The sequence below is a fragment of the Octopus bimaculoides genome, chromosome 4 (genome assembly GCF_046866305.1).
Source record: "Octopus bimaculoides isolate indiv1 chromosome 4, ASM4686630v1, whole genome shotgun sequence".
NCBI classification, from domain to species: Eukaryota; Metazoa; Mollusca; class Cephalopoda; order Octopoda; family Octopodidae; genus Octopus; species Octopus bimaculoides.
Genome location: NC_142931.1, coordinates 143,467,806 through 143,480,366, shown reverse-complemented (window position 1 = coordinate 143,480,366; position 12,561 = coordinate 143,467,806). Strand labels below are relative to the sequence as shown.

At 39.0% G+C, this 12,561-nt stretch overlaps 2 protein-coding genes across 17 annotated transcripts in view; one reads left to right on the top strand and one right to left on the bottom strand.

Moving 5' to 3' along the window:
* The window catches only part of LOC106872020 (apicoplast pyruvate carrier 1), a 58,485-nt gene that overhangs the window by 9,338 nt on the left and 36,586 nt on the right, over nucleotides 1-12,561 (bottom strand). The gene's annotated exons all lie outside the window — the stretch shown is intronic.
* The window catches only part of LOC106872024 (uncharacterized), a 136,223-nt gene that overhangs the window by 109,743 nt on the left and 13,919 nt on the right, over nucleotides 1-12,561 (top strand). For 7 of the 15 annotated variants that reach the window (XR_016241717.1, XR_016241716.1, XR_016241719.1 and 4 more), the window contains 2 exons: nucleotides 4,730-4,819; nucleotides 6,510-6,617. Coding sequence is in view for 7 of the 15 variants with exons in the window: in XM_089351652.1 (XP_089207778.1) it covers nucleotides 4,730-4,819; nucleotides 6,510-6,617 (198 nt within the window). In the remaining 8 variants the exon portion in view is untranslated. Of the gene's footprint in view, nucleotides 1-3,573; nucleotides 4,277-4,337; nucleotides 4,820-6,509; nucleotides 6,618-9,124; nucleotides 9,212-12,561 lie in introns of those variants that run through there. The other 8 variants (XR_016241714.1, XR_016241715.1, XR_008264015.2 and 5 more) reach the window with 3 other exon arrangements.

Sequence of the window (12,561 nt, the reverse complement as noted above, 5' to 3'; positions counted from 1 at the left end):
TATTTCGTCCATCAATACATTTTGAGTTCAAATTCCACCAAGGTCGACTTTGCCTTTCATCCTTTCAGGGGTTGATAAATTAAGTACCACCGAATCACTGGGGTCGATGTAATCGACCGGCCCCTCCCCCAAAATTTCAGGCCTTGTACTTATAGTAGAAAAGATTATTATTATTATCATTATTGAGTGAGAGAGCAGTGTATACCATCGAAGTGACACTGGGGTACAAATATACGAAGCCCAAAATACCCATCATGACTACCTGTCTGATAAGGGTACACCAGCCACATGCATCACAACCATATGTGTGCAACATGGTGATCTCATATCAAGATAAACAACACATGACCTTGCAGGTGGGGCCCAGTTAGAATTTTCTTCAGGTTGAGTTGGCCATCCCTCTCAAAAAGACCCTGAATAAGTTTTGTTTAAAGATGATGAACGAAACACCCATGTTTCCAGAGGTGAATTATTCAAACCCCAAAGAATTTCTCTCAACGCATGGCTATGATGCTCCCCCACTACTTCTACTCATGATCAGAAGTGCACATATCGTCAGCCACCAAGGGACATGCTCAACTGGTTAAGGTCAAACAACTGACAAGCAAATCTGTGGTATTGAACAGAATATTTTTATACTTTTGTATGGGCCTTGTGCTTATACTAGAAAGGATTATTATTATTATTATTATTATTATTATCTTCTTTCAATTTTATTTCCATTTCTTGCCGAGTGTCTTCTTGACACCTAGGGCAGAGAAACTCTCTGTATACATTGGTAGGCCATTAAAATAAACACACCAGAATGTTCATTTACAAAGTCATGTGATAGAGAACAGGGGGAAGAAAGACAGAGAGGAAAAGGAAAAAAAGAACAATAAGAAAAAAAATGTAAACAAAGAAAATAAAAGGGAAAAAGGAAGGAAAATCCACAGCTCAACAATGCTCTTCCCAATACATGTGACCAGTTACCACTTAAGACAATCTTTTGCACTTCCTGCATGGATGGTCAGCCAGGAATCATCCTCAAATAATTTTCAGTTCCTTTTTTTTTTCCTTTTTATTATTATTATTATTATTATTATTATTATTATTATTATTATTATTATTATTTTATGTTTGACTTTTGCTTTGCATTTGTACAAGTTGGCTCCAAATCTCACCCAGAGACCTCAAGAGACAAGTTAGAAGTTCAAGCTGGTGTTATGCCTAGGTTGTCATATATTTGGATTTGTACATAGTGTTGTTCTAAAGAAAGTTAAAGAATCCATAAGAACATTATGAGTTTGCTTTAAAACTTGAGATTACATAGAAAGTATTTTGCGTAGGATATGAGCAGTTCCCATGAGCTCTATCTTTTGAATTTCTGCCATTTTGGGGTTTCAAGGTATCTGAGCTAGGTAGCAATCAGCCCTTCTTGCTATCATTCCTAGGGCAATATCTGAGCTACGTAGCAATCAGTCCTTTTTGCTACCATTCCTAGGGCAATATCTGAGCTACGTAGCAATCAGTCCTTTTTGCTACCATTCCTAGGATGTTATCTGAGCTAGGTAGCAATCAGCCCCTTTTGCTATCATTCCTAGTGCTTATTATTATTATTATTATTATTATTATTATTATTATTATTATTATTGTTGTTATTATTATTATTATTAGAGAGGGAGGTGCAGCCTTCTAGTGTGTTCATCGAATGGTGGACAAGAGTGACAAGACTGGTAAGGCAGAATGAATCTACTTCAAGAATGGCTTTTTTTAAGTAGGAGGAAAGAAACAGGAAGAAGGCACTTCCCATGTCCTTGGGAATGGCAAAAGTTATCTGGGACTTTTGCATGGGGTTTACCCTGAATTATCCTAAGTGGACTCTCCCACTGTGGGGGATTCTATTTATTATTTATTTCTCTTTTATTTATATATACTTTGTTAGATCCTTTAGTGTTGTAATGTCTCCCTTTCATCAATATAAAGCCGCCCCCTCACCTGTTTTGTGTGTTGTATCTTGTCCTTTGATATTGTCCTCCATGTTTTGGATCCTTGTGGCCAATAGAAGAAATCATTATTATTATTATTATTATTATTATTATTATTTTAACCCTTTAGTGTTTAGATTTAATTTGTCAAATGTTAGAATTTTTTTATATTAATGCCTATCCTCAACCCCTACTGGTTTTGGTTGGGTACACCTTGTTACTATTCCATGCAAGTTTAATATCCGGTTCTTTCATTCGCCCATGGGTGGTTCTGGGGTGGGGCTGTTCTTAATCTTACAACATCTCTCATTTCATTCCTATTTCCTACGAAGCCCCAATAATCTCAAACCAGGCTACACCATTTCATCTTCCTTGATCAGGAAGAGCAATCACTCGCTACTACTGTATGACTTTGCTATTGAAAATGATATGGTAACATTTAAAGGAAAATTTGACTGCAATTTCTTGCAGGTTGGGTAACCACATAGAAGCTTCCATGGCAGCTCCCATTTGTAAACTGTTAAGAAAAACACCAACACTGGAAATTTTAATTTAGGGTTTTAAAAAACGAAAATTAACAATATGAAGTACATTAAGATATGTGTGTGTGTGTGTGTGTGAATGAATTAGCATTAGATTTGGCAGAATAATCTGAATGCTAACAGATTAGGAAAATAGGCGGCATGGAAGATGTACCTAAAGATTGGACACCCTGAAATTACAGGCAAACCTTATTTCATTGTCGTCGTTTAATGTCCGCTTTCCATGCTGGCATGGGTTGGATGGTTTGACTGGGGACTGGCGAACCAGATGGCTACACCAGGCTCCAATCTGATCTGGCAGAGTTTCTACAGCTGGATACCCTTCGTAACACCAACCACTCCAAGAGTGTAGTGGGTGCTTTTATGTGCCACCGGCACGAAGGCCAGTCAGGAGGTACTGACAACAGCCACGCTTGAAATGGTGTCTTTTACGTGCCACCTGCACAGGAGCCAGTCCAGTGGCACTTATGTATGGTATTCCCATGGCTGCCCATGGTTTTGCCTTCAATTGCACCTTGGATGTTTACAACTATATCAAGTTGAGAAAGGAAACAAATTATTAGATTTCAGCAACTTTGTATGTTTGTGTCTTGGCCTATTTATCTGTTTACGCCTGTTAAATACAAACACACAGAGATTTTTATATATGTATTTACACACATCCAACGGGTAGAGGTGTGGTGCGGCTTGTTTTGTAAAGGCAGATCATGTTTTCAGTGTATCTTTTGTAAAATTGACACCTCAGATTTATCTTCACAGATAACATTAATCAGTTAATTGGTCATTGTATTATGGTGTACCAGGTTACAAACATTTAATTCTACAGCCTTGATATAACACAACACTGAGACCGAGATCAGTTTGCTTTTGATATCATTGTATAGCATCCTCCCTTCTCTCTCTCTCTCTCTCTCTCTCTCTCTGTCTCTCTCTCTCTCTCTCTCTCTCTCTCTATCTATCTATCTATCTATCCATCTATCTGTCATCTTTCTGGTCAATGTCCTGTCCCTGCAGTCATAACAGCAATTGCGTTACTGTTTATAATGAAACATGTAATTTAGTCGTGCCAACTAATTGACCTTGCAGACTGTGGATGTTGACTGAATAAACAAATACAATGTGTAGGCGTTGACTTGACAAAATAGTGTGTTGACTGAATAGACGGATCGACAGTGTGTAGACATTGACCGAATAGATAGATAGACAGTGATGGATGTTGACCGAAAAGATTGACATAGAGTACAGATGTCAACTAGATGTTCTGATGCAATGACTTGTTAGATTGACAAACAATGTATAAATGTTAACTGGACAACCACAGAGTGTAGAAGTTAACAGGATGGATAGATACAGCATGTAGATGTTGACTGGTAAATAGCCACAATGTTTAGATGTTGACTGGTAAATAGCCACAATGTTTAGATGTTGGTTGGTAAATAAGCCACAATGTTTAGATGTTGACTGGTAAATAAGCCACAATGTTTAGATGTTGACTGGTAAATAGCCACAATGTTTAGATGTTGACTGGTAAATAGCCACAATGTTTAGATGTTGACTGGTAAATAGCCACAATGTTTAGATGTTGGTTGGTAAATAGCCACAATGTTTAGATGTTGGTTGGTAAATAGCCACAATGTTTAGATGTTGACTGGTAAATAGCCACAATGTTTAGATGTTGACTGGTAAATAGCCACAATGTTTAGATGTTGACTGGTAAATAGCCACAATGTTTAGATGTTGACTGGTAAATAGCCACAATGTTTAGATGTTGACTGGTAAATAGCCACAATTCTTAGATGTTGGTTGGTAAATAAGCCACAATGTTTAGATGTTGACTGGTAAATAGCCACAATGTTTAGATGTTGACTGGTAAATAGCCACAATGTTTAGATGTTGACTGGTAAATAAGCCACAATGTTTAGATGTTGACTGGATGGATAAATACAGTGTGTAATGTTGAGTGTATAGATTCTGATCGAATGGTTGGTCAATTGTAGATGTTATTTAGCACCATTAGCTCGTATAGGAATTCTTCTGAGGCAAAAGATCTAAAATATAACCCTCTAATGATCAGTTCGGACCAGTTTATGCCTGTTGTATTTTTATCTGTACTTCAGTAGTTCATATCTACCTGTATGGTTCCTATTTAGTCCACTATGATTCCTATTGACCATATTTAACCTCTGTATTCCTTAATTTGGTTGCCGTGATTCATTGCAGGCTGGACATGTTATCATCGCCATAAGGGATTTGTTTGAGACAGTTTTTGAGATGAAGAAAAAAGAGAGAGACGAGGCTGCCCAAAAAGAGGTCAGTATTTCTTCGGTCACTTACACATGCTCTTCCACTCACACACACACACACACACGCACATGCACATTTATTGAACTGTACAAACATCCACCTCGGCATGTGTATTCTCATACATTCACATGTTTGTACATACATATTTACACACATGTCCATGCATACACATATACACATACACTAATCTAGATACACATTTATACATGTAAACAGTCTTACAAACACAAACACACACACACACACACACACACACACATATACATACATACATACTTAGACACGTGTGTGTGTGTGTGTGTGTATGTATGTGTGTTATAAATGAAGGCGCATGGCTTAGTGGTTAGGGTGTTACACTCACAATTGCGAGATCGTGGGTTCGATTCCCAGACCGACCATTGCGTTGTGTTCTTGAGCAAAGCATTTCATTTCACATTGCTCTGCGATCATTTCAACATCTAACATGTGGCACTCAGTTGCACCTGTACAGGTAAGGTCAATTTGATGGAGGGAATGATCTTATGTGAACGCAGACATTCGATCTCTATAAACAAATCATCTGTGTGGTTGTTCCGTAAAAATTTGTCGAACCCTCATATGTCATCTAAGGACTGGAGAGTCCATCATATATATATATATATATATATATATATATATATATATATATATATACATACATATTTATATACACATATACAGATACATGTGGATCTATATATGTACATACACACACACATTTATACACATAAACATTCATGCGTGCATACACACACTCATACTTTCACACACTTACGCACATACATCCACACACAAACACACATACTGATATCATTTGCAGCTACGGTTTATCAGGTTCAACCTCCTACAGGGCAGAGAAACTATGAATTACGTGATTCTATTATGATTCGCGACCGAATGAGCAACACACCTCAACAGGCACGAACTAAGGTTATGCTATCACATTCCATTGAGTGAAGGTTTATTGTTAACAGGACGTGAGAAAATACATCTTGATTTATGCAGATAAATAATAGAGCATGAAATATTACTCCTACGATTACGTCATGTTTGAAGTAGAGAAATAATTTCTGTACATTTTGTATATTACATCGTCATCATCACCATCATCATCATTATGGTCGTTTAACGTGTGCTTCCCATGCTGGCATGAGTTGGATGGTTTGACTGTAGACTGGCAAGGCAGAAGGCTGCACCAGGCTCCAATCCAATCTGGCAATGTTTCTACAGCTGGATGCTCTTCCTAACGCCAACCACTCTGAGAGTGTAGTGGGTGCCTTCTATGTGCCACCGGCACGAGGACCAGTCAGGCAGTACTGGCATTGACCACGCTCGAATTGTGCTTTTTACGTGCCACCAGCATGGGGAGCCATTCAGGCAGCACTGGCATCAACCACACTCACTGTTGCAACCATTAAGATTTCAATGACGTGATAGTTTATTATGAGAATGACATTGTGGGGTTGGTGTGAGAGGCCAGATCTGGCTGGATTGATCATAAAACAGGGAGAATTTTGGGGCTGGATGTGGCTGGATTGATCATAAAATAGGGAGAATATTTGGGGCTGGATACGGCCGGTTTCAATGCTAAAGGTTTAAACAAAAGCTACATGTTGTGTCTCATTCCACTTCCATATTTAGCAATCTTGTAAATGCTGTTTATATTTATTTTTTTCAGGCAGAAGAGAAGGATAAATCAGCAGTGTGCAGCATGGCTGATGGTGCTGCACCAGTCACAGCCGCAGCTGACAAAGACACGACTGATGAAGCAGATTATGGTTATTCTGTAAGGACAATAGATTCTTATTTAGGTTCCTTTGTTTTGTTTTGTCTTTTACTTCTTTGTTTGTTTTCTTTGTTTAATAGTTTTTATAGATTACTGTATTTAACGTGTATAAGGAACCCTTTTTTGTCAAAAATTAGGTTAAAAACATATGGGAGTTTCATATACATGGATAGTATTATAATCCCCTACAAAACCTTTTTTTTCCAAATTTTAAGCCCCCAAATTAGGGGGTTTCTTATACACGTTAAAATACAGTAATCCTTTTGATACCAACCTGGCTGAAACTGATTCTAGCTCTGTCATACAAATGTCTTGTTTACATAAGTTTTGAATTAAAATCTTCCACCAAACTTTAGTCACAATTTATGTTCCTAACACTAGCTGAATGATAATTAAATTATTTTACTAAATTCTTTGTTATATTTAAAATTAATTGAAAGAAACACAGAACATCTAAAAATAAATATGGTAACATAAGGGTTAAAATATATAATAGAGAAACAATTCTTAACCCTTTCAATACCAACCTGGCCGAGACCTCCTCTGGCTCTGTTGTACAAATGTCTTGTTTTCATAAATTTAGAATTAAAGTCTCCTACCAAACCTTAATCGCAATTTATGTTCCTAACACTAGCGGAATGATGACTAAGGAATACATATAGCACTTGACTGATATTCATTTTCACAATGTGAAATGATGTACTTTGCTCAAGGACACATGCTATCCTGTTCAGTATTTGAACTCAGGCCTTTGTGATTTTGACTCCAACCCCTTACTAGACTCTGTGCTTCCATAGGCTAGCTAAACTCTCAGCTGGGAAAATGTACCATTCTGAAAATGTAGGAGGAACGAATTTAAATAACTGGCCAAGACCTTTGGCATTATGTTGTGTTTGAGAAGAAGACCCATCAAGTCGAGCAAAATCGCAGTCGTGGCAGATTCTGGTGTCATGCAAATTGGCACCCATGACAGTGGCATGTAAATGCACCCCAGTGTCACCAAATGGCATCTGTGCAAGTGGCACGTAAAAGTACCGATTACACTCACGGAGTGGTTGGTGTTAGGAAGGACATCCAGTCATAGAAAACCATGCCAAATCAGACTGGAGTCTGGTGCAGCCTTCCAGCATGCCTGCCCAGTCAAGCCGTCCAATCCATGCCAGCATGGTCAACGGACATTACATGTTGATGATGGTGATGATGATATATAAAAGCACAGAAGATAAAAAATATATACGCACATAAAAATACAAAATATGTAGAAAGGCCTATCAAGAAAAGGCAAATACAATCAACTAAAATAAGTAATCAAAATGGATTACTGATACTCTCTCTCTCTCTCTCATCTCTTCTCTCTCTCATCTCTTCTCTCTTCATATATCTATATCTATCTATCTATCATCCTCATCATCGTCGTTTAAACGTCCATTTTCCATGCTGGCATGGGATGGATGGTTTGACTGAGGGCTGGCAAGCCAGAAGGCTGCACCAGGCGCCAATCCAATCTAGCAAAGTTTCTACAGCTGGATGCCCTTCCTAACGCCAACCACTCTGAGAGTGTAGAGGATGCTTTTTACATGCCACCGGCACGAGGGCTACTCAGGCAGTTCTGGCATCAACCACGCTTGAATGGTGCTTTTTACGTGCCACTGGCATGGGAGCTAGTCTGGTACTGATCATGCTCGAATGGTGCTTTTTACATGCCACCAGCACGAGTGCCAATCAGGCGCTACTGTCATCGGCCACAACATATATATATATATATATATATATATATTTTTATACACACACACACACACACACACACATACAATTATGTTTATCTGTCCAGTCTATTTGTATGTCTGTTTATACTGAGTTGTCCGGAAAGTTCGTGCTGATTTTTAAAGGAAAGAAAACGGTCAATAAATACTTGCCATTACATTTTTAATCAACCAAATATGAACCATTTTGTTGCACAATGCGTCTCCATCTTTCCTTTAACTTGAAAATACCCTCTTCCCAGAATTGAGGTGGTTTCATGGCAAATAAGTCGAAAGGTAAGCTACTATAAATTGGCACAAACTTTCCGGACAACCCAATATATTCATCTATCTCTATGCATGTTTGTATGTGCGTTTTCTATATCCATTCTATCATCTGTCTATCTATCTATCTATCTATCTATCTATCTATCTATATATCTATCTATGTCTATATATATTCATATTTGTTTATCTGACTATTTAGTTACCCATCAATTTCTCTCTCTCTCCCTCTTTCTTTCTCTTTCATCTCAAACTATTTACCTGTATTGTAATACCATTTTCTCCAGCTTCCAGATATCTCATATGTCTCTACTGTTGTTGTTGTTGCATCACAGTGCAACACCGTACCAATATTTGATTCCTTCACTGCTGATAATCAATATTCACATCAACTAAACACTTTTGATTTTTTTATTGAGATTTCTTTGTTTATTTTCTCTTTCTCTCTTTCTTTCCGTCTTTCTGTTATGATATCATCAGGTACCTTCAAATAACAAACCTGTGCCGCAAGCTGCTGTTACTCCAAATATCATAGACCTTGATACTGATTTAGAGTACATTCAACAGGTAGGACAGAGTACACCTGTAATTGCTAGCCAACAACACCCCAAAGGCAGCAACTGAAAGCTTCACCGATTTTTAGCTTCATTCTTGTTATTCTTCCACCTCGGTTCTTCCGCCATTCTCCATACGTTTTTACTTTCACTTTCACTTTGCAAAAATTTTTCGAAAGGGAGTCATTCAAACTCCCTATTTATAGTTATTCCTTTGTTCCTTTCTCCCACTATTGTTTTGTCCTCATTCTCCTTCCTCCCACTATTACTCTTTCACATTGTTACTCTCCACCACTGTTATTTTCTTTCATTACACCCCCTCACTCCACTTCCAGTCTTACACCTCCTTATTTTCTCTCCACTTCCTCCTTCTCTCCCATTCTTTATTCCAGCCATCCTTACTCTCCTTTACATGTTTTTACTCTTCCCTCTCCCAGGCTTCATTTTCCTTACTATTCCTCTTCCTCCCCTTCATTTTTACTTGTCTCACTATCACTTTCTTTTGTTCTTACTCCTCTTACAGCTAATCACTCAGACACATACACTCACACTCTCTCTTTCTCTGTTTTTCTGTCTGTCTGTCTGTCTCTATATATATCTTTGTTTTCTCTCTCTCTCTCTCTCTCTCTCGCTCTTTGTTTCTCCCCCCACCCCTCATATGTAAGCATTACATGTTCTAAAAGAACCAATCAAAGAGACCACTTTTATGGCCACCACCCCTCCACTCCTTATTCATTCTCCTGTTTCCCTCACTCTTTCCCTTCCTCCAGTGAAGGTGTGTAGTTTAGTGATCAGGATATTCAGCTTACAATCATGAAGTCATGAGTTCAATTCCCAAACCCTCCTCCTCCTCCAAAATTCCAGGCCTTGTGCTAAAAGTAGAAACGAATATTATGGTCTCAGTAAAGTATTGAGCTGGCAGAATGGTTAGCGGCATTTTAGCCATTCTTACATTCTGAGTTGAACTTTGCCTTTCAACTGATGTTAACTTTGCCTTTCATTCTTTCGGGGTCAATAAAACAAGTACCAGTTGAATCCTGGGGTCAATCTAATTGACTCACCTCCTTCCTTGAAATTACCTGCCTTGTGCCAAAATTTGAAATCATTATTATGGTGTAGGTGACATACAAGGGTCATGTTCAGGGGTTACACCTTGCCCCTCAGTCACAGTGACAGTACAGTAATCCCTCGCCATATCGTGGGTCACCTATCATGGTTCACTTGTCATGGTTCACCTGTCGTGGTTCACCTGTCGTGGTTCCCCTATCGTGGTTTATTATTTACGCTTACACCGATTCCTCCATGGTGTTATTTTGCATTTATAATAAAAAAAGAAAATATATACAAATTATAAAAATAATTAAAAAAGTAGACAATACTGTTTCTACTTTGCTGATTCCCCCCCCCCCCCATCGTGGGGGGGTTGAAACGTAACACTGGCAATAGTCGAGGGATCACTGTATATAGCTTCTTGTACCACAAGAACTCAACACATTTATTTCCTGACAATAACAAGATTCTTCCCTCAGAGTCACAATAACAAATTCTTCCCTCGGTCACATGACTCAACTCCGTCCACCCAATCACAACACAAGGACATTCTCCATCTTTCGCTCATTACAATACCCAGACATTGTCTTCTTACTCTTCAGTTCCAGACAACACAACTCCTTACCCTCATTATTCCCATATTCAACTTCCTTTATCACCATCTCCCAGACAAAAATCTAAACCTTCCAGAAATTTCTACCATTCCTACATTTAAAAACCATTTTATTTTGCTTTATTTTCACTGAATTTGTATTTTTATTTTAATATATTTTTTGTCAAATTTGTATACATTATATTATTTTTATATTCCATATGTTCATATATTATATTTTTTATATTGTATTAATGTTTATATTATATTTTGTGTTTATATATAAAGACTGCAAACAAACAGGAAACAACTTCTATCTCATTCCAGGGTGAAAAACTAGAGGTAGTCGATAGCTTCCGCTATCTGGGCGACCAAGTTAGTAGTGGGGGTGGGTGCGCTGAAAGTGTAGCTGCTAGAATAAGAATAGCCTGGGCAAAGTTTAGAGAGCTCTTACCCCTGCTGGCGACAAAGGGACTCTCACTCAGAGTAAAAGGCAGACTGTATGACGCATGCGTACGAACAACCATGCTACATGGCAGTGAAACATGGGCTGTAACTGCTGAGGACATACGTAAGCTCGCAAGGAATGAAGCCAGTATGCTCCGTTGGATGTGTAATGTCAATGTGAATACCCGTCAGAGTGTAAGTATCTTGAGAGAAAAGCTGAACATTAGAAGCATCAGTTGTGGCGTGCAAGAGAGACGATTGCGCTGGTATGGACATGTGGTGAGAATGGAGGAGGATAGCTGCGTGAAAAAGTGCCACACCCTAACAGTTGAGGGAACCCGTGGAAGAGGTAGGCCCAGGAAGACCTGGGCTGAGGTGGTGAGGCAAGACCTTCGTACATTGGGCCTCACCGAGGCGATGACTACGGACCGAGACCTTTGGAAATGGGCTGTGCGTGAGAAGACCCGGCAAGCCAAGTAAGATCGTTGCCAGTGCCCCTGGACTGGTTCTTGTGCGGTTGGCACATGAGATGCACCATTTTGAGCGTGGCCGTTGCCAGTACCACCTGACTGGCTCCTGTAGGATTTTCGAGCGAGATCGTTGCCAGTGCCCCTGGACTGGCTTGTGCGGGTGGCACATAAAAGACACCATTTCGAGCGTGGCCGTTTTCGTGCGGGTGACACGTAAAAGCACCCACTACACTCTCTGAGTGGTTGGCGTTAGGAAGGGCATCCAGCTGTAGAAACTCTGCCAAATCAGACTGGAGCCTGGTGTTGCCATCCGGTTTCACCAGTCCTCAGTCAAATCATCCAACCCATGCTAGCATGGAAAGCGGACGTTAAACGATGATGATGATGATGATGATATATATATATATTATAAGTACATATATATATATATTTATATGTACATATATATATATTTATGTGTACATATATATTTATATATATATATTTATAAGAGAATGAATGGGAGAAAGAGAGCCTGCCTTATGTCGACCCAATAGAGGGACCAGCTATCCGAGTTGATAGTACCAGGGTAGATAAAGCAATTAAGAGTATGAAGACCGGGAAAGCCCCCGGCCCATCAGGAATCACTGCAGAGATGCTCAAAATATCTGGCAGTGTTGGCTATAGCCTAGTCACCCGTATTACGAACCAGGTGATACACGAAGGAGTCATACCCTATGACTGGTGTAGCAGCATCATAGTCAACTGCTACAAAGGTAAAGGGGACGCTTTAGATACAAATAATTACAGAGGCATCAAGCTGTT